The 23,899-nt window shown below is 34.6% G+C and overlaps 1 protein-coding gene across 1 annotated transcript in view; it reads left to right on the top strand.

Moving 5' to 3' along the window:
• SGPP1 (sphingosine-1-phosphate phosphatase 1) overlaps positions 1-23,899 on the top strand; it is an 89,076-nt gene that overhangs the window by 21,099 nt on the left and 44,078 nt on the right. The window contains exon 2 of the mRNA XM_001377752.4: positions 15,153-15,242. Coding sequence (XP_001377789.1) covers positions 15,153-15,242 — 90 coding nt within the window. The remainder of the gene's footprint in view (positions 1-15,152; positions 15,243-23,899) is intronic.

Below are 23,899 nucleotides of genomic sequence, written 5' to 3'. Positions count from 1 at the left end.
GATAGATAAGTTTGGGTAGGATGGTCATTTTTACTATATTGGTTCGTCCTACCCATGAGCAGTTAATGTTTCTCCAATTGCTTAAGTCTAGTTTTAGTTGTGTGGAGAGTGTTTTGTAGTTGTGTTCATATAGTTCCTGTGTTTGTCTCGGGAGATAGATTCCTAGGTATTTTATTTTGTCTAAGGTGATTTTGATTGGGATTTCTCTTTCTAGTTTTTGCTGCTGAGCTGTGTTGGAGATGTATAGAAATACTGATGACTTATGCGGGTTTATTTTGTATCCTCCAAACTTCCTTAAGGAAACAATATTTGAATTGCTTAATTTTATCATCTTAGATATCACATCTATTTTGGTCTCTTTAAAACTCTGGAGAAACTGTAATGTGAGTTTAGTGGAATGGAAAGTATCAGAAAACTTAAGTTGTGGGTATATTTTGTTTTCATTTCACTTGTTTTATGCTATCTGTACTGCAAGTTTGGTAATATTGGACATAATTTAATATACTTATTAAGCCCCTATTTGTGAAGGGTACTTATAGGTAGGTGCCAGAACAAAGTAAAAAATTTTAAAGTCCTTTGCCTGAGAGGAGCTTGCATTCTATTAAGAACTATAATTAGCTAAGTATTTATTTTCCTCTAGAATATTCAATGTAATATTCAAGGAAATTCTATTTTTCTCTAGCTAAAAATCCTTATAAGATCCCTTTCAGTTATAACTTTCTTTGTTGTTATGTTTCTGTATTACTGAACTAAAATATAACAAGTTTGAGTTAAGGAATCAAAAGGTTCCATGGGGCTTTTATCTCCCAAGTTAGTATATATGGGACTGAGGCCCCCTTGTGGCCAAAGGTACCACTGGTTTAACTTTATTTCAGTGGTTAGGCCTACAAATGCTAGGGTTTTGGCCTTTTCACTCTTAAGGGCTCTAAGAGCATCCATTATGGATCTGGGGGTCCCAAGCTGCATTAGGGAATCTGAGGTGGTTTTTTTCCCCTTTACTTTGGGCCTTTTGTTCTCCTGAATCCTCTCCAAAGGACTGCTATATACCAGGAGAAATATTTCACAAACAGGAATTTACTAAGGAGCCATTCTTTTCTCACAATTCCATATCTAATATCCCAATCTTGTTTTTCCTGTGCCATGCACATACTAACTGGAACTGAGAAATTATTCAGCAATTAAAACTTTGAAAGCACTAGATTGAAATCAGAAGACCTATGCTAGAATCCCAAACTCTACCAATTGTCTGTTTGACCTTGGACAAATCACTGGGCCTCAGTTTCTTCATCTATAAAATGAAGAGGTTAGACTAGATGATCTCCAGCATTCTACTCAGCTATAAATTTATGATCTTAAAAACTCTTGCTATAGAACTATGTGATTTTTTTTATAGAAGTTATCTCCTGAAAAGACAATTCTCATTTTACCTAATTCTATTTTTGAATTTGATTTTGTAGATATTGATAGAGGGATTTTTAAATGTCATTTAGTTATTCTCAGGTTATGAAAGGTTATGAAAAGAAAGTTTTGAAAAGTAGGTCAAGTACTGAAAGTGAACAAGCTTCTTAAAGCAGGGAGTTGGCTAAAAATGAACTTGGTTTTTGGCAGCTAGGCAGTCATGGCCCAAAGACTGCAGTTACTGTGGTGATAGTCTTTGTTCCATTCATACATTCTTCTTCCCCCCTACCCCCCCCCCCCTTTTAAAATAAGTTGACAAAATACATATTTGAATAGACTGGTTTAAAATGGTATATTCAAGAACATATATGATTTCCTAGATCCCTTCACTATCTGCCTATCCTATAGAGTCTTACCCACATCCTCTTTTAAATTCATCTCAGGGGATATACTCAACATACTCGAGGCCATACTAGTTTTCTTTTGACACTGAAAAATACCAGTGGAGTATTCAAATTTTCTCCCTGTCCATCTGTTTCCCCCATCCCCACCCACGCCCACCCTCTGTTACCCACTATCTTCTTTCTCAAACATACTTTTTTCTATATGATGTCCTTTAATATGCTGTTCTTAATTTTAAAAAAAATTTGTAGTATATTTCTGCCTGCTTATGCCTGTCATATACCTCTTCGTTCCCCTTTGTATTACTTGGTTTGAATTCTTAAGAAATCATCGTGTTCATGTCTCACTGACACAAACATTGCTAAAATGTTGCTGTTTAAAAGATGGGGGGCATTGTTTCTGGGAAGGGTTTGGGGTTAATAAAAGAGCTTTGCACTTTTCCTGAAGGCAATTCAACCTGTTCTCAATCAGGTTGATTCTGGGCCCAATTCATTGCCATTTGTGTTTGTCTTAGATATAATGCTGATGGATCAACTCCATAGACTGTCCCTACTACCATATCTATCTGGGCAATGGATACTCTTTATCTGCTTGTTTGTTTTTTTTTCCTTTGGGGATAATCAGATTAAACTGTTTTGAATGGTTATAGTTACTTTTCCCATGAGGTTCTGCAGATTTCCAGGGCTTGATGAGATCAGCCAGATGTCATCTGCAAGTAAGCGGGTCATAATAGTGAACATTTTTTGACAAACATGCATTTTTGTTTTATGCTTCACCTGATGCTTATGTTTGATCTTGTTGTCTTGTTCGAAATAAACTATTGGGTGACATTTTGCTCTACTAAATCTAATGCTTTTTAAAAATTAGTGAATAATCACATTGGAATTTTGAATTATTTATGTCTTTCAGTCAGTTGTATTTTGGCAACTGTGAATCTTAAAAATTTTCAGACCCTACTTCATAAGATTTGATTAAGACCATTCCCCATTTTAAACAATGAAGGAACTTAGATCAGGAATGTGAGACCTCTACTCCACCCCTACTTAAGCATGCTTTAGGGGAAGAAACTCCTTGCTGAACAATGAAAAATACTTAAACCCATACTTATAGTAAGGCAAAAGTTCTTAAGCTGTGCCATTTTTAGATCTAATACAAAAGGGTGCTAAGTACCTATAAAGGTCAGGCAACTTGTGACCCAAACTTATTTATCTATTTAGTGCCATACCCATTGAACTACCAAAATACTTCTTCACTGATTTAGAAAAAACCATAACAAAGTTCATTTGGAAGAACAAAAGATCAAGGATATCCAGGGAAATAATGAAAAAAAACACATATGATGGGGGCCTTGCAGTCCCTGACCTTAAACTATATTACAAAGCAGCAGTCATCAAAACAATTTGGTACTGGCTAAGAAACAGAAAGGAAGATCAGTGGAATAGACTGGGGGAAAGCGACCTCAGCAAGACAGTATACGATAAACCCAAAGATCCCAGCTTTTGGGACAAAAATCCACTATTTGATAAAAACTGCTGGGAAAATTGGAAGACAGTGTGGGAGAGACTAGGAATAGATCAACACCTCACACCCTATACCAAGATAAATTCAAAATGGGTGAGTGACTTAAACATAAAGAAGGAAACCATAAGTAAATTGGGTAAACACAGAATAGTATACATGTCAGACCTTTGGGAGGGGAAAGACTTTAAAACCAAGCAAGACATGGAAAGAATCACAAAATGTAAAATAAATAATTTTGACTACATCAAATTAAAAAGCTTTTGCACAAACAAAACCAATGTAACTAAAATCAGAAGGAAAACAACAAACTGGGAAAAAATCTTCATAGAAACCTCTGACAAAGGTTTAATTACTCAAATTTATAAAGAGCTAAATCAACTGTACAAAAAATCAAGCCATTCTCCAATTGATAAATGGGCAAGGGACATGGATAGGCAGTTCTTAGATAAAGAAATCAAAACTATTAATAAGCACATGAAAAAGTGTTCTAAATCTCTTATAATCAGAGAAATGCAAATCAAAACAACTCTGAGGTATCACCTCACACCTAGCAGATTGGCTAACATAACAGCAAAGGAAAGTAATGAATGCTGGAGGGGATGTGGCAAAGTAGAGACATTGATTCATTGCTGGTGGAGTTGTGAACTGATCCAACCATTCTGGAGGGCAATTTGGAACTATGCCCAAAGGGCGACAAAAGAATATCTACCCTTTGATCCAGCCATAGCACTGCTGGGTTTGTACCCCAAAGAGATAATGGACAAAAAGACTTGTACAAAAATATTCATAGCTGCGCTCTTTGTGGTGGCCAAAAACTGGAAAATGAGGGGATGCCCATCAATTGGGGAATGGCTGAACAAATTGTGATATATGTTGGTGATGGAATACTATTGTGCTAAAAGGAATAATAAAGTGGAGGAGTTCCAAGGAGACTGGAACAACCTCCAGGAAGTGATGCAGAGCGAGAGGAGCAGAACCAAGAGAACATTGTACACAGAGACTAATACACTGTGGTGTAATCAAACGTAATGGACTTCTCCATTAGTGGCGGTGTAATGTCCCTGAACAATTTGCAGGGATCTAGGAGAAAAAAACACTATTCATAAGCAAAGGATAAACTATGGGAGTAGAAACACCGAGGAAAAGCAACTGCCTGAATACAGAGGTTGAGGGGACATGACAGAGGAGAGACTCTAAATGAACACTCTAATGCAAATATTATCAACATAGCAATGGGTTCAAATCAAGAAAACATGTAATGCCCAGTGGATTTATGCGTCGGCTATGGGGGTGGCGGGGAGGAAAAGAAAATGATATATGTCTTTAATGAATAATGCTTGGAAATGATCAAATTAAAAAAAAAAAGGTCAGGCAACTTGTGAATTTACAAGGAGCAAAGAGGTGAGAACTTACTCAGAGGTTTTTTTCAGGTGTGAACTTAATCAAAAGTTTAAGTCTACTCAGGTGTGAATTAAGAATGGTCTGTCCTTTGGAAAAATGCCTACTGTGATTGGTAGATGTGAGAATTTAGGGGAGGTGACATAGGAGAAAATTTCCTTTAAAAGGAGGTCAAAAAAAGCTGAATTGGAGGAGGCAGCTGGTGCCTCTCTGAACACTAGAATCTTGCTTGGACAAATCTTGTGGTGAGTAGATAGATAAAAGACTGACTGATCTCTCTCTTAGGGTTTGCAGCCTAGGCTGGCTCATGCTGGCCTAGGCTGGTCTAGTCCTTTTTCTCATTATTTCCTTTTTCTCTCTCTCTTTCATTAATTCCTCGTTTGTATTAATTAAAATCTCTATAAAACCCAGCTGACTTGGGTATATTTAATATTTGGGAATTTTTCTCTGGTGACCACCTTATATTTGATTTAAAACAAGACATTGTCTTGAAACCATATTTTCTGCGGTCACAATTTAAGCCAACCACTCTTATCTGCCACAGTTTATGAAACCAACTATTTTAATTGTTACACAATTGTGTGCTCTATTATGGAATATTGCTGTGGGAAACCTGCAATTTAACCAAAATTTAGTTTAGAAAATAGCAACCCCTCCATTATATGCCTAAGAATACAAGAGTTAGAAATAGGAACAAGAGAAGAGAAAGTATCCCTAAAAGGGGGGGGGGTCAGAATATTTATTAAAATTAGTTTCATAGATTTCATAGGTTTACAGGTACAGGCCTTTTGAATAGTTTTCTAAATTAGTTCTAAGAAAACTATAACAGAGGTTAATCTTTTTAGAATCTATGTAATAAATAATTTATTTTCTTAATAAAGAAAATCTTTGTGTACCATACTTGGAGTTTGTTTGGATTTAAGATTTGATTGAAGTTCTGCTTCTGGCATGTATTGACTATAAGAACTCAGGCAAGTCACTAAAATCTATACTTGTGTATGGGTGTGTCTTAAGGTGTCAGAATTTTTGCAGACCTGTACTAAGACATTTCTTCACCAGAAACTACCAACAAAAATAAAATAATAGGTCTGAACTTAAAAAAAATTTTTTTAAACAGAGTTGAAGAGTAACAAATAATAGGTTTCATTTTGGTAAAATCTTAGTAAGCATATCAGAGCTCACATGGGACTTTTAAATGTACTTTATGGAGAAAATGAAGGTTTAAAAAAAAAAAAACCCTTACCTTCCATCTTAGAATCAATACTAAGTAAGTATTGGTTCCAAGGAAGAATGGCAATTGGAGTTAAGTGACTTGTCCAGGGTCACACAGCCAGGGTGTGTCTGAGGTCACATTTGAACCCAGGACCTCCCATCTCTAGGTCTGATTCACTATTCACTGAGACACTTAGCTGTCCCTGACAGATCATTTAAAAACTATGATCTTTTAAAAAATTTTTTTACTGAATAAACTCCATGGTATTTGCTTAATTTCCCTCAGAAAAGATAAAGGAATAAAATTATATTACTTGAAAACATGAATCAAAATGTACTCCACTTTTTTGTAACATTAAATATTTCTTTAAAATAATTATAATAGTTACCTGTGCCTATATTTTCATTATATGTTTGTCAACTTAAAATTGAAAGGATATAAGAGATCCAAAATTTGAGAACTCCTTTATTCTGATCCTTGTATTCATTTTATTTTTCTCAGTTTTATGTCCAGGTAGCAAAATTCCAAATATAAGAATGCTGGATTGATTTGTTTTAATGTTTTGGTCACTATAAATTTCAAGCACATTTTAAAAACTTGGTGATTGCAATTTTTGAGAATTTAAAAAATTTTTTCTTTAATATTTTAAAGGTAGATCTTGTGCATAGAAAATTACTACATTTCTTTCCTTTACAAAGGCTAGACTTCAATCAACAAGCATTAAATACATTTAGTAACTTTTTGGCTGGGGAGAAGGGAGGGATTCTCTTCTGGATCTGAGATTCCATTGGTTTGAGAACTATTTTGCTTCAGTAATACTGGTCAATAAAGCATCTCTTAAGTTACACTGAAAGTGTTGCTGAGAACATTCTGAAATCTCTCTCTCTCTCTCTCTCTCTCTCTCTCTCTCTCTCTCTCTGTCTCTCTCTCTCTCTCTCTCTCTCTCTCTCTCTCTCTCACACACACACACACACACACACACACACAGAGTTCACATATCTGTGAACTGGGACAGTTACTGGGACAGAAAGAAGCTCAATTTGATTCAGGTTTCCTCACTCCATGGACATTGTGCCCTGCTCTGTGTGTACGTGTGTATACATGGGTTATATATAACAGATTAAAATAATTGTGCAAGAGAAGTGACATAAAAGATGTCATAGGTAATATGACTAGAAAAGATCTTTTCTGTTCAGTTTTCTACCATCTAGCTCTCCCCTCTCTCTGTAATTTGTTTTTTCTTTTTGTTTTGTGTCAACAATTAGGTATAAGATTTATTTTCTCATACTTTTTGGTCTCTCCTCTTTCAGCTACTTTGAGAATTGATCCTGTGACATCTTCAAAATGGTCTTCGTGTGTGTGTGTGTGTGTGTGTGTGTGTGTGTGTGTGTGTGTGTGTGTTCTACTGTCCTTCCAGTCTTATTTTCCTTTAGTACTATTTCTCTTTACTTATACAGCAAGCACATCAGGGATTGTGATGTTAAGAGTCCAGATATGGTACTTGCATTATCATTGATGGTGAGCAAAGTTTGTGTTTAAAATATTTAAAAGTCTTTGCCATTTTTTATCTGTTCATTGTCTACTTTCTAGTATAATTTTAAAATGATTTAAAGATACTTTGATGTAGTTGAGTTTCCCATCAAGCTTTCTTTAAACTTGTATTTTCAGTTACTAATTCTTGCTTTATTCTTGAGGTAATGATCTGTGTCCCAAAATCTTCCATCTTCCTAAAGCAATATTGCTCTGGATTGTTATATATCAGCCTGCTTGGCAGGGAGATAGAAGTATTTACTACATGAAGATTGCCTCATCCACATTCTGTCATTGTTGTGGTGATTGACTTTTTTTTTTTTGGAAAATTTTATTAATTAATTTAGAATATTTTTTCGTGGTTATAAGATTCATGTTCTTTCCCTTCCATCCCCCCACCCCCTCCTGTAGCTGATGTGTAATTCCACTGGGTTTTACATGTGTCATTGATCAAGACCCATTTCCATATGATTAATGTTTGCACTAGGGTGATCATTTAGAGTCTACATCCCCAATCATATCCCCACTGACCCATGTGGTCAAGCAGTTGTTTTTCTTCTGGATTTCTACTCCCACAGTTCTTTCTCTGGATGTGGATAGTGTTCTTTCTCATAAGTCCCTCAGAATTGTCCTGGATTACATTGCTGCTAGTAGAGAAGTCCATTACATTCGATTGTACCACAGTGTATCAGTCTCTGTGTATAATGATCACCTGGCTCTGCTCTTTTCACTCTGCATCAATTCCTGGAGGTCCTTCCAGTTCACATGGAATTCCTCCAGTTCATTATTCCTTTGAGCACAATAGTATTCCATCACCAACATATACCACAATTTGTCCAGCCATTCCCCAATAGGAGGGCATCTCCTCATTTTCCAATTTTTTGCCACCACAAAGAGAGCAGTTATGAATATTCTTGTACAAATCTTTTTCCTTATCTCTTTGGGGTACAAACCCAGCAGTGCTAAGGCTGGATCAAAGGGCAGACAGTATTTTAGAGCCCTTTGGGCATAGTTCCAAATTGTGGCAGTTGACTTATAAAGGCTAAATTTCCATAGAAAATGGTGATATGATCATTTGCATCATTTGTTATATTATCAGTTGCGTCAGTTGTGAGTCAGTTTCACATTTTTATACTTTCTTCTTTCTGATTGTGTTTTTTGCTCCAGTAATTCCAGGGTCTGAATGCTCCATGAACAGCTGATTTAAAAATGATTCCTAGTTTTTCTTCCAGCCTCAGTTCACATGCCACTCTGATCTCTTCTCCCAATTGAACCCAGGTGCTAATACTTTCAAGAACTTACTTTGTAGCTACATCTATGTATTTTATATTAATTTGTATGTATTGTTTCCCACCCTAGAATGTTGACTCCTGGAGAGGAGGGGATTATTTGATCTCTGTGGCCCTAGCACAGCACAATGCCTGTCACATAGCAGGTGCATAATAAAGGCTTGCTGAATTAATTCATGATGAAATGACTGCTATATTATTAACCAGTTGTTGCCTATCAAAAATATAAACAATTAAAAAAAAACTGGGGAGAGTGCCTACCATGTCAAATATTTCCTCATTTTCCTCTTAATAGAAAGTATTCTTGTTATGATCATGTGCACTATGGGGCACTTAGGTGGTACAGTGAGAGAATAAAGTGTTGGACTTGAAATTGGGAACAGACCTAAGTTCAAATCTACCTCTCCTGACCCTTGGCAAATCACAACCTCTGGCTGCCTTGGTTCCTCATCTGTAAAATGGGGATAATAATAGCATCTACCTCCACAGAATTGTGAAGATCAAATGATATAACATTTGTAAATGCTTTTGAAAACCATAAAAGTACTATATAAATGATAGCTATTTTTATTATTACATTTTGCTCTCCTCTCCTATGCCAAATATCCTCCAGAATAATCAAGTATTTAAGTATTTGTTAATTTATTTTGGAAGGTCTTATTGATTTCTTCATAACATTTCTTTACCTCTTCATCTTCTGCCATAGATGTTGGTAATTATCTTATTTTTAGAATTATTTTCATAGTGGTCTCTATACAAATGCTTATTCATGACAACCATCACAATATTAGATAACAAAGTAACCAATAAAATTGTTTTTTTGTTGTTGTCTTTGGATACATAAAAAAATAATTCCACTAGTCCCTTTATTTACCTCTCTCAATAGAATCTGTGATGAACCAACTTTCCTTTCGTACTTAGTACAGTGCCTGGCACATAGTAGACACTTGACAAATATTGATTGATTGATTGATTGCTTCATTTATGCTGAGAATATCAAGTTTGATGTGACTGTTATTGCAATGCTATGCCAAGTCATAAGACATAGACAAGAATCTCAAATTTAGAATACCAAGAGTTTAATTAATATTTATAGATATAATTCTAAGTACACTTTGCCCTCAGTATAGGCTATCTGATATTTTTTCCTGTTTTGTAGATTGTCATGGCTAGTCTTTTGTTGATGCTAATCATCAGAAAGCAGATGTACTCTGTTGTGGGACAATGCTCCATGCTTTGGTACCTTATGGAGAGGACCCTGGATTCTTGAAAATTTAGAATAGTACTATAGGCTCTGATAGATTTCTGACTACATAGAATGGCTTTAATACAAACAATTGAGATAAAAGCCTAATCCATTCATTTAATTATTGAATAAATGTAAAATCAGGGATGGACAGTCTGATGGGAGAAAAATAGTTAAGTAATCAAAATTAATCAAATTCAAATTAACTCAGTTGATTTTACAATTAATAGTACACTTTTGTTATGCTTTCTTCTTGGTTAATCTTTGTTGTATGCAAAAATGTTCCCTGTTTATTTCTTGTTTATTGCAAATGATGTTATTTGTTCCTAAGGAATGATGTTTATTCAGTACTTGCTGAGACTTCCCTTTTCCCACCTAATCAACAAAACTAGTGCACAAATGTGATAGAAAAAAACTGCAGGAAGTTCTAATAGATTGACTTAAGAGCTTACTTGATTACTTCTGATGGAAAAACATTCTTTAGCAGTGATTAGTTGTCTTACATGAATCACACTCTAAATGGAAAAACACTCAAGAAAAATGAACTGATTGATTCAAATTTGGCTTTTAACCCTTATTTCCTTTTCCTCTGAGTTCTAAGTCTATTTATCTGTGAAATTTACAGCTCTCCTTGTGTTTGAACATTTTATATATTTAAATACATTTTTAGAGAAGATCCATGTTTTGACCTTTGACCCCAAAGACTTAAATAAAAGGTGCATTAAATAAAGTCAAATTATGTAGGTAATATTGAATCGTTACAGTTAACTTTGGAATCAGATCATAGCATAATAGGGTTGTTGTTTTTTTTTTTATGAGTGATGTAATAGAGTAAAAACATGCCTTCTCCATTTTATTTCTAGTTCTATTGTCCTGGACTGACAAAATCTTCTCAGACAAAGGGCTATCTAAAGTCATTTAGTAGAAGTCATTTAAAATTTTTCAACTGGCAAAAATTCCTTCTTAAGTGGCAAACTCATTGGAATTCCCTCATATCCATTAAATACATAAAATAATTTGCATAAATTAATGTTTTTATCCTGTCAGGTAGTAAATTTTAATAACAAATAGTATTATATAGCACTTTAGGGTTTGAAAAACACCTTACATATGCTAGCTCATTTGATCCTCACAACAACTTTGGGAGGTTTGGTGCTGTTTTCCCTCTGTTTTACAAGTGAAGAAACTGAGGTGGTCAGAGGTTAAGTGACTTGCCAAGGATCATTCAAAATTTGAATTCAGGTCTTCCTGTCTCTTAAGTCCTACACTATCTACTGCACCACCCACTTCTGTGGGAGCACAGAAGCAGTCATTTGTCTAAAATTACATAGCTGCTTATTTATTACAACCTCCTTACTCTAAGTTTAAATGCCCTAGACCACACAGCCTCTCTTTGGTAAGGTTTTTAAAGTTTAATTCACCTTTGGAGAGCAATTAGATTGTATATATAAGCATGTGTTCAAATAACTTGTTTAATTATTTCAGTAGAATAATTCCATATCCCACAGGTGCATGCCATAATCTATTCATTCCTTTCATCCTGTTGTAATTCTTATCCATGTCTTTCTGTATAATATTCATTAAAGAGCTGCTGAATTCACTGGAGGCTTACTCAGGATACAGCTCATTTCTAGTTTTCTCCAAATGAAATTATAAGGGATTGCTACCTCCCATACAACCAACCAACATACAATATAAATATTGACTTTGATATGTCCTTTATTTTATCCAACATAAAACTCAGAAGACCCATAGGAGACCAAGAAGAAATGTGGAAAGCAATATGGTAATCAACCCATTGACTTGGTACCAACCATCAGCTTGGCTTTTGATTTTGAAAATTGTGAAGAGAAGAAAGGAATTGAACTTGGGGTTGCTGTAGGGACACCTTTCTGACATCAGTCAGTCAATATTTCTTTTCTTTTTATTTTTTTTTAAAACCCTTACTTTCTGTCTTTGAATCAGTACTGTACAGGTATTGGTTCCAAGGCAGATGAATGGTAAGGGCTAGGCAATGGGGGTTAAGTGACTTGCCCAGGGTCACACAGCCAGGAAGTGTCTGAGGTCAGATTTGAACCTAGGACTTCCTGTCTCTCGGCCTGGTTCTCAATCCACTGAGCTACCCACTGCCCTCTCAGTCAATATTTCTTAAGCTCTTCCTATGCACCATGCATTGTGCTAAATGATGGGAATAAAAAAGAAAAAAGAATGTTGCTATTATCAAGAAACTTACAATCTACTAGAAAATAGAACATGCAAATAAATATGTATATGTTTATACATATATATAAAGAATAAATAGGAAATACTTAAAAGAGAAGGTGCTAGAATTAAGAATTAGGAAAAGAGATTTTGGGACTTCCAGGAAGCCAGGGAAGTCAGTAGGTAGAATTGAGGAGGAAAAGCAGTCCAGGGTGGGAGATAGCCAGAGAAAACGACTAGAGCTAAGAGATGAAGTATCTTGTTTGTGAAACAGCCAGGTTGCCAGAGTCACTGGATTAAATAGTATGTGTCTAGGAGTCAGGTACAAAAAGACTGGAAAGGTAGGAGGGCCTAGGTTGTGAAGGGCCTTGAATATGAAATGCAGGATTTTGTATTTGATTCTGAAGGCAATAGGAAGTCACTGGAATTTAAGTGAAGGGGAGGGGAAGAAGTGGCACAATCAGACTGTATGAAACCACTGGTATAACCTATAATAGATCATTTACTGCCCCAGGGTGGGGCGGATCTGAATCACAAAATGTCAGAAGACAATTGTAAAAAATTGTTTCTTGTGTAATTGGGGAAAAAAGTAGGAGTTGTCTACAAAGTTGACCAAAGCAGATGCTGTCAGGAAATTTCCCTCCTCCACTAAAAGGCTTGATTCTAGAATCATACTGGCTAGAGAATTCAAAATCCCCCATCTCCATACAGGACTTGGTTTCTACAAATGTTGTTAATGAACAACTGAAGAGAAGAAGGCCCAAGACAAAACCTGGAGACATACATGCACTAACAGACTATATGCTTTTACAGGAAATCTCTTGAGTTTCCTAGTTGCCACCAACTATTGAGCTGGGAAAGTCTATTGTCAGAATTTTTCCACCCAGGCCACTTATCTTTTGCAAGTCACCATTTTGACAAATCCTAAATTCCCACCTCTTGATATGACAAAACATCACCCAATGTCATTTGCCCTCTTTGAAACAAAGGGCAAACAGTCGATGGGGGAGAGAATTCTAAAGAATTCTCTTGTACCTTAGTAACAAGTGAATAGTGTTGGTCCTAGAATCAGGAAGACCCGAGTTCAAAATTGGACCTCAGAAACTTACTAGCTTTGTGGCCCTGGGAAAGTCATTTAGCTCCTTTCTGCCTCCGTTTCCACACCTGTAAAACAGGGATAATCCTAGCACAGTAATGGGCAACCTTTTGAACTTAGTGTGTCAAAATTCACCAAAAAAATTAGCATAACTTGGGTGGTGTGTCACTTTGAGAAAAACAAAAACATAATTTCATGATATTTATAGTTTAAATAACAAAAATGTGTAACTGCAATATATAACTATTTAATAAACCAAAAACTAATTATTTGACTTACCTGCTTAGTGACTTCTTTGTTCATCTGACAGTTGGTTTCTTTTGTTGGTCTTGATATTATTTAACTTGTGTGGGGTGCTGTCAACTAAGCTAAGTGAGGGGGAGGGGAAATTCTTTAACTAACCTATTAGTGACTTTTTTGTTGCTGAGTTTCTTCTGAAATTTTCTGCTGAAATCTTCAATTGAAGGTTGGTATTTTGTACACTTCAGGCCCAAACAAGCACTACTAACTTCATCTGTCAATCTGTTTATTTTGTTGGTTTTGGTATTATTTAACGCTGAGAATAAGGTCTCACAAAAGTAGAGGGGAAAATTGTGAGTAAAACCATTGCTATATTTTTTTGGGGTGCTAAAAGTATCTGGTAATGGGTTCCAGGCACTCCTCCTTTACACCCCAGTCTTCTGCCAGCCCTGCCCTCACCCCTCCCCAGCTGCCTGGCCTGGGGGTGTCTTGAGAACAGCTTCCTGGGGGTTCCTCCTTTCCCCCCTTTCCTGCAGGAGCCCCTATCCCCTTACCCCCTTGGCCAGGGTATGGAGCAGCCCTTCCCCTAGGCCAGGCCCGGGCACTGCCACAGCCATGGCTAACGCTGCGGGCCTGCAGTTCCCCGGGTCCCAAGGCGCACTGAGCCCCCATGCGGCCACGTGTCATCAAAAATGAGTATCATAGGTTCACCATCTTGGTCCTAGCACCTTCCTTTCCAGGATTGTTGTGAGGATCAAATAAGAAAATATTTGTAGAGTGCTTTTCAAACTTTAAAGGACTATAAAAATGTTAGCTATTGTTATTATTATTAACTTGGGCTCCAGCAATTGTTCTCTTCTCAATTGCCTTCCCTATTGTCCATAAGATACTCAGTTGTTAGGAACTAATTCAAATTGATAGGATTTTTTTTGAGAGTCCAGACTTCTTATAGCTGAAAGAGATGATATGTAGTGTTAGACTTAGTTATATAGATTCAGTAAACAATATTAATCTCATCAAAGTAACTCATCACATTGAACAAGTACTGTTCTACTCAATACTCAATCCATACATAAACCTCCATGACTTTAATGATTTTTTTCTGAGAATTTCTCTCTTGTTTAAGTAATCATGGTTTACTTATATCCATCCCATCTGAGGGATTAAAGATAAGTGTTTGTGATCAGGCAAATCCCAGAAGTCAGAGGAGGGCCGTCCCTGCCTGGAACCAAGAAGAGACAATCTGTGTTTAAAAAAAAACAAAACTATAAACTAAGAAGCCAAGCCAAGTTGGTACCAAGATTACAAGACTTGTTGGTCAGTAGAAATTCAGGCCCCGGAAATCAAAGTTAAAAAATTAAGATCACATGAGTACCATGAAGCTGAATTATTTTTATGTCATGTATCTACAAGATTCTCCAAAGTTGTCATTTTAATTGTGCCTGCTTGTTTTCCTCAGCCCCATCTAGCTAATGAGCTATCATGGTCTAAGGCCATTTCTAGGAACAAATGTTAAAAGAATTTGTTTCTAGTTTACTTACCTCTTAGAATATCAAGAGTATTTATTACATTAAGACCAGTTGAAATATCAATCTTTTCTCTTTTTTTTCCCTTTAGTATCCTCTTATGTATGGACTGGTTATTGCCACCTGCTGGTGTTGTCTGGTTTGCCTAAGTAGAATTTACTTGGGAATGCACTCCATTCTGGTAAGGAAAATATTGCCCTTCATAGTTCTTTGTGTCTTGTTAACGAGTAATTTTATCACAGATTATAAACATATGAAATCTGAATGGAAAAATAATTTGTAATTCTTCTAATTTTCTAAATATATCAAGATGTAGGGCAGCTTTCCAAAATTTGTATACAGTAATTAAATCTTTTTCCTTCATTAAATAGGCTTCTAAATAAGTCAATCAGTAGTTATACTCTAACCTTGCCAAAGTTTTTTTTAAAAAGTATGTAATTTTAAAATAAATCTAATGGGAACATATCCTTGGATATCCAATTTTTTTTGTAGGTTAAAGCAACTGAATGAAAATTTAAAGTGAAAAGAAAAAATAGGAACAGAAGAAAAAGCATGTTTTTGATACTTTTGTATCTGTCTTGTCTCATTTAGAATATTAACTTTTCAAAAGTAAAGACTTTAGGTTTTTGTTGTTATTGTTACAGATACTCAAGTTTAGTTGCCAGTAACAAGCAGCCTGAGCTTAGTGACTAGCAGGAAAAGTGAGCCCAAAATATCATAATTTTAAAAATCCCATTTCAGGTCTTGCTAATAGGCAACAGCTCAGTACTTTCTTTCATGAGAGCTTTTATGTGACTGTGACTGTAGGCAATCTAGCAGTAAACCCCAGAGCATCAGGTGACTTAAGTGAGCATGTGCTTTTCAGCTTGTGTAGCAGCAACCATAGGAGGGACTCAGGCTTTATATAAGGCTCTGCTTAAATCATAAAACATTAGAAATGAAAGGGACTTTAGATTTAGGTCAGCTCCATCATTTTGCAGATGAAGAGATTGTGTTCCAAGGAATCCTAGTATTCCCAGATATATTATCCTTGACATTTTTATTTGCCACATCAGTGTTTCTTTACTTTCAATATTATAATACTGTTCTTTATTTTTTTTCCCATAAGAATATCCCTTTCAACCACTAATTTTCATTCAGATTACTTACTCCCAGGTAGTATCTGCTATCATTTAGATCTCTGGAAGGCAATAAATCCCAATTTAATGACAATTTTATTTGCTTTTAATTAAAATTATAAATCCTCTAAGTTGCCATTTTATTTCAGGTATACTTTTTTCCCCTTCCTGATCCATCTCTTAAGTTTAAGGTTGGAATAATTTTATCATGCTCAAATTCTACCTTATACAGGAAGTTTTTTCTGATTTTCCTGATTGCTAGTGCCTTCCCTCCAAATTACCTTATATTTTGTATATATTTTATATCTACCTACCTACATGTCTCCCCCACTTAGATTATAAATTCCATGAGGGTTGAGATTGCTTCATTTTTGTCTTTATTTCCTTTCACCTAGCTTAGTGCTTGGTAGATATTTAAGAAATTTTTGTTGATTGAGTGATTGAAGTATTTAAAAAAATGTAATAGATATTTATTAAGCACCTATTATATTTCCATATAATGGGTCCTATTCTAGACACTAGGAATATAAACATGAAATGATCACTGCCTTCAAGGAGTTTGTGTTCTCCTTTAAATTTTAAATCAAAAGATAATAATCATAACCAATTTTTATGTAGCACATCGAAATTTACATTTTGGGATTTACAAAAGGATTTTCTCATGAATGTGTGAAGTGAAGTAGGTCATGTAAATCTCATCCCTGGTTTACAGGTAGCAAAACTGAGACAGACACCATCAACAAATAGAAAGGAAAATATACATTGACATTAATATAGTTCCTTAACATTCTGCCTTATATGTACATCATGTGAAGTAATGAGACATAGAATCTGATGATCCAAGATAACTTTTTTCTATTTTTTTGGAACTCCAATGATAAGTCTTGAACAAATGAATGAAGCAAATATCCTTGGTTCTGGCCATCTTTTTCCTTTGACTATTCAAGGTCTATTATATTTTGCAAAAACAGCCTGTCAATCAAAAGAGCTACTATTTCTTCGGGTTTTTGTGTGTTATCACAAATGGAATGTGCTCTTTTGTTTTCTTGACTTTAAAAAGTTAAGATCAAGGACAAGTTGAAAATATTATCAATAATAGTTGTGTGGTACATAATTTAACTATGCAAAATTAGTGAGGTTCTGCATCTTATACCACTTTTGTAATATTTGAGGTATTATTGATAAGTCCTTTTATTTATATTTATGGCTCTTAACATTTTCCCACAAAGGATAACTTTTCTTAAATTCCTAATGCTTTAAATGTCAGCATCTTCCTGAATTTGAACCAATTTCTTTAATGTATTTTGTTACTCTCCATGGTGTTTGTTCTAAAATTAGCTCATAAGATCAAACAGAGATTTCTCTGTAGGTTACTAATGAATGGCTTCATGACCTTTTAGAGCACTTATCCAAAGCTCAATGGTTAAGGAGTTAACAGTCTACTTTTAATTCCACAATGGCAATTTTTTTGTGCTTTTTTAAATTAAAATACAATCAACAAGTATTTATTGAGCTTCTACCATGTGCCAGGTAATGCTAGTCACTGGAAATACAAAGATAAAGATGAAGAAATCCTTGTCCTTCAGAACATATTATTGAGGGGAAACAATATATAATTATTATATTTCCTCAGCATTGCTGATATTTTTCAGTTTCTATAGTCTACAGGAAAGTAGTAGGTTAAAGCAAGCTTTCAAATTTTAATTTAAAAAAAGGTTTTTTTAATCAAGTCCTCTCCAAAGAATCATTTTATATGTCTGTATTTGTGACACTAATACTATATGTTAATGTATTATATTTTGGGCATACAACTATAGCCTATTAAAAGTTTTTAATATTGTTGTACAATAGAGGGAAAATGTTTTGGGAAAATATCTATGGATTTTGGAATTGGCAGACTGTGGTAGTACTTCTATTAATAAAGGAACTGTCTTCTAATAATATATTTAATTATCAGAAACTTAATTATTCCCAGAGACAAAAAAAAGGCAACATATTAATCTTACTGGGCTTCAATTGCCTTATCTGTAAAATAAGATGATTTTTAAATTCGTCCCTACTCTAACATGCCACAAATCTAAATTAATTACAAAGTTTTTTGGAAACAATATCATACCATAAGTTTTATAGTGATTGATAGTGTTCTGAAGATATTTTTCAGGGATTTCCTACAAATGATTTATGCAAGGTTTGGACAAATGTTTTTCTAGTACTTTCTAGCCCATTCATCCAATGCTCCCTTTTTATCATTCTTAAATCTTAAGTTTTTCACAACACCTACTTTAGCTATCTAAAATTCATTTCACTTTTTAAAAATATTTTTATCACAAATTAGTTGTTGGGTTGTTTGTAAAAAAGTTATTAAATTTAACTAAAATAGCTTTTTGGTATTAGTTTATACTTTTATGTCAGTTTTTGGTATCACATGTACATTTTATTGGCTCAAGTACAGGATCCCTCATATTCATCACATGAACTTGATTGTTCCTTGGTTCTAGGCCAATTTTATCAAAGTTCATTTTGTCTACACAGGCAAGGACATTGTCTTAAATGATTAAATAGTTTAACCAATATAGCTACCAGATAATATCTTTATGTAAAGTGCTTTTGTAGCATACTGAATATAATATTTCATTGTGAAATTTTCTCAGTAGAACCATAAAAAAATAAAGGAAAAGAAAGAAATTAGGATTATTTGTCATATTGAAAAATTATAGTCATAAAAGTACAAATTGACTCAGCTCGCTACTTTCGGTTTTGAAAGTTTGTGACAGTAAAGTCCAATGGTTAAATTAAAAAAAAATTTAGGACATTTCAATGAGTCCGGGGTTTTTTTTTTTCCGTTTTACTACAATAATATGAAACAAACTATTTTTGAGGAAATACATACTATGTAAGGCATTTAGTTTTTTAAAATTCTTAATTTCAGTTGTAATAACCTTATAAAATACATATTTCACAATATGCTGTTTTGTGGAAAAGTTAATCCTTATGATAGGTAATATGTGAAGAATGAACTGTTGGCTATTTCCTATATAAAACTTAGGACTTGATTTCATGGAACAGAGATCTCCCAAATGTGGAAATTTTCCTTCTCTCTGCAAATGTGGAGCTTCTCTGCACCTTGTCTTAGAGGTGCTTAGAACGGTTTATGCTCTGACTTGAGTTCTATGTAATTGAGCAAGGTGCACAGAAAAGAATGTGTCAGTCAGGACACAACCGCCAAATTTTCCTGAATTTGAGACCACAGTCTTTGTCTTTCAGCATAAAAATTAATTCACTAAATGTTTCTGCATAGTATTTTTTTTTAAATCTAAAACATCATTAGAGGTGAAAAGAAAAATTAATTAACAGCTTTCTGTTGTTATAAGCAAATATTCAGATACATTTGTTGGTCTCTGTGGTTCTTTTTCTTCCAGGAGAAAAATACATAGTGGGTAAGAGAAAACACAGTAGTAAATAAAGGACAGTCACACATGGGTTTGTGAGAGTAAATGTATGTGTGTGTGTGTGTGTGTGTGTGTGTGTGTGTGTGTGTGTGTGTGTGTGTTTATTTTTAGTATCTTGAGTTTGAGGTTTAAAGAATAGAGCTAGAATCCCATGTTACCAGTATTTCTTTCTCGGATCTCTATTGAGAGTGATAAATTTATGTTGCAAACAGAACAGATAGGTAGCTTAGTGTAATGGAACTCAGACAGCAGATCTAATCCTCCTAGCAGTATGCTTTGGGACAAATCATCTTTATTTCTCTGAGCCTCGGTTTCCTCATCCACAAATTAGATATAACTGAATAACAACTGCTAGTTCTCTGAGCCTCGGTTTCCTCATCCACAAATTAGATATAACTGAATAACAACTGCTAGTTCTCTTAATACTTGCCCTGTTTTCTTTACAATTGTCGCTAGGAACAAAAGGGATAAATGTAGAGAACACACTTTGTAAGAGTAAAGTTAGTATTATTCTAACAATGGAATCTTTAACTCTGGAATTTAATCATATAGAGCTTGTAGGTAGTTTAATATGAACATTTGTGAATTTTTCATTCATAATTTATTCAAAGTATTTTGAAAGAGTCAGTATTTTAAAAATTGGCTGATAATTTGGAAAGATATAGTAACTTTTGTAAAGAATTTTGTTAGAAATTAGGTTAAGACTAGCACCGTACACCATTTGAAAACACCCAGATCTGTGATTTTGGCGAATATGGAAGAGTTCTGCTGTGGAAACTCATCTATAATTTAAAGCCTCAGAGAGATGCTCAGGGTAAAAACTGCCCTATGAACACATTCCTTATAGGTGCTGAAGTCAGAATTTGAAGCAAAGTTTTCTATTCTGTATTGCCTATCATTTTATCCAGGAAAGAAAAATAAATTCCAAATTGTCAATAGATACATATTTCTATAGATGGATAGACATATATACACACATGATTATTTTATTAAATTAGCATTGAAAATTACATTTATCACAACTACGAATAAGAAAATAAATCATAATTATGTAAAATAAAGGAAGAAATAAAAGACAGAATTTCAGTTGCATAAAACTTAAAAGAACAAACTCCAGCTGGAATTAAAATAAGAGATATATGGATTGGGAAAACAGTCTTTTTTATGGCAAAAGCAAAATAGTGCTGGATTTGACCTAGGAGTGCTAAGACTTGATTCTTATCTTTGCTCTTTACTACCTGTGTGGCCTTGAGCAAGTCAATAAAGCTCTCAGACTTGGCATCCTGATCTATAATATGAGATATTTGGGTTAAATGGTCTCTCAAGGCCCTTTCACTTCTCAATCTGTAATCCTATGACTGTCCTTTACTCCTAAAGATATACCCCAAGTTTCACTTAATCCATGTCGCCCTCTGGGTCCTTCTATTCCTTAACTATTAAAGTCCAACTAAAATGCCATTATCCCTATGAAGCTTTTCTTGATTTCCTCCTGTCAATATGGATCTTCTCAGTACTTCATTTAGAATTTTATTTTGTGTATCTTTAATACAGCCATGATGTATTATTATTGTTTCTGTAATTATAGTTGTTGAATGAACTGCTCCACTGCTGATCATGGCGTGGCCCTGACTTCTTAACATGTATGCCAAAGGAATCAAAGCCTTGGAAAGTGCTTCTGGGGTGTTTCTTTCATCTTAGGACTAGAATAGTTAAATTCCAAGAGTCACAGGATGATTGAAGGCCTCAAGATAATGCATTTTTGTCTACAGCAACTCTAAAAGATGGTGTGCTTAAATCACAGTTTTAATCTGTACATACTCTTCATGTATAGACCTGAGAGTACACAGTTTATAGAAAGTCTTAATAGCAGCTCTCAAATTGATTTTGCCATCATAAGAAATCCTTATACTGTCACATTTTGCATGCTCAATAAAATTCAGTAAAAATGAAGTATTTTTAAAATTCTAGTTTGACTCCTTGGCTTTTAGTTTTGGGTAGGGAGGGAACTACCTTAGATGAAATCATTTGGGATTCTTGTTTAACATCTCCTTTTCATCTTGAAAATCATATGTACAAAAATATTTGTAGTAGCACTTTTTCTAATAGCAAAGAACCACAAGGAAATTATGAGCACGCTAGCTGAGGAATAACACAGCAAATTATGGTATGTAAGAAATGAAGGCTTGTATGAATTGATATAGAATGAAGTAAAAATAGAACCAAGACAAAAATTGTAGACCACAGCAGTATAAAAGAAGACACTGAAAGAATGCAGTGAAATAATCACTCCAGAAGAATAATAGTGAGAACCAGGCCCTCCCACCTTTCACCAAAGGAATAGGGGACAAGACATGAGGAAAGAGCTATACATTTTTCTTTTTTTTATTAAAAAAATTTTTTTAGTAGTTCCCCCTAAATTTGTGTATTCAACATTGTCATTTTGATCTGTTTAGCTCTAAAACACACACGACTATTTAAAAATTTATGTAGATGCTGTTGCCATTAATAAAACATAAATTTATTTAGAAAAAATTTTTATCAACAAATCCCTGTCACTCTTCCCTTGCACCCATTGAGAAAGAAAGAAAGAGAAAGTAAAACAAAACTATTGTTACAGACTTGTATAAGTTGTCAAGCAAAACAAGTTCCTACAAGTTCCAGAAAAAAGACCTCTTAGTCTGTACTCTATCAGGAGAGGAGTAAATAACATTTTTCATCATGAATCCTCCAGAATAATGTTTGACTATTATGTTGACCAGTGTTCCTCATTATTTCAAAGCTGTTTGTCTTTACAATATTGTTAGCACATAAATTGTTCTCCCTTCTCTTGGTTCTCCTCACTTCACTGTAGTCAGTTCATACAAGTCTTTTCCAGTTTCTCTGAATCTTTCTTATCATTTCTCAAAGCACAGTAATATATTTACAGACTATAGCTTATTTAGCTGTTCCCCTAAAGTTTCTAATTTTTTATCACCACACATAGAAAGGCTGCTATATATATTTTTGGACATAGCAGTCCTTTTTCTCTATCTTTGACCTTTCTGGGGATATTGTTATTCAGTAGTGTCTGACTCTTTATTACCTGTGGACCACAGCATACCAGTGCTGTCCATGGGAGAGCAAAAATACTGGTAAAGACAATGGTGTGGTTTGCCATTTCCTTCTCCAGTGGATTAAGGCGGACAGGGACTTGACCAGGGCCACACCGTAAGTATCTGTTGTCCTGAGATTGGAACTCAGATCTTCCTAATAGCTCCATTCACTGAACTACCTCACTGCCTCCAGCTTTGGGATATACAGTAGTGCTAATAGTGGTTATAGCTGCTTCAAAGTTAATAGCTTTTTTTGGCCTCTTTCAAAATGGCCAAATAATCCCACAGCCTCCCCCCCTCAGCATATTTTCTCTCTCTGTGTCTTATCTCTCTGCCTCTCCCTCTGTGTCTACCTCTCTGTCTCTGTCTCTCTTTCTGTCTCTCACTTTTGCCAATCTGATAGTAAGCAACTTGAGGGCAGGGACTGTCATACCTCTTTTTGTAGCTTCAACTCTCAGCACAATGCCTGGCACAGAATAGGTGCTTAATGTTTTTTGAATGAATGAAGTGGAATCTTGGAATTGTTAGTGATTTAAAACTTTTTTTTTTACATGACTATTGACTTGGATTTCTCCCTCTGTAAATTGACCTACTCCTTATATATTTGACTTGTTTTATTTAACTATATAAGGGGGAGTTCTTGGATTACTGGAAATTGGGAGTGATTTTTTTTTAAAGGAAATAGATATATTCTCAAGAAAAAAATAATCACCAAAATGTAAGATGATGAATAACTATGGTTATTCCCTCTTCCTTTCACCTATAATTCACAAGACTTTTTCATGAAGTTAAGGCTGTCCATAATCATAACTGGCCTGACTCAGACTAGATCAGAAAAAAAAGGAGCCAGGTCCTCCTTGTAGTCAGTCCATAGCTCAGAGATTCAGTCTTTCCTTTGTTCCTATGTTATCCAGAATAATATCTGTGTCCTAGGTAAATATCATCTCTTCCCCCCAATACAGCAAAAAAATATATGCTTCTTTTGATTTTACTACACTCTTAATTTTATATTTGAGACATGAAAATTAAAACTCAAATTTTAGACATAATTTATTTGAGAATATATCTGTTAAATTGGTTAATTATAAAAATGGCAGAATTCTTTTTATTTTCTATCTTTATGTCCATTGTGTAGATTTTTTAAACTTTGTTTTCTTTTACAAAGTCTTTGCTTTGAAA

This window comes from Monodelphis domestica, chromosome 1 (genome assembly GCF_027887165.1).
Source record: "Monodelphis domestica isolate mMonDom1 chromosome 1, mMonDom1.pri, whole genome shotgun sequence".
Lineage (NCBI taxonomy): Eukaryota > Metazoa > Chordata > Mammalia > Didelphimorphia > Didelphidae > Monodelphis > Monodelphis domestica.
This window is presented reverse-complemented; position numbering and strand designations above follow the sequence as displayed.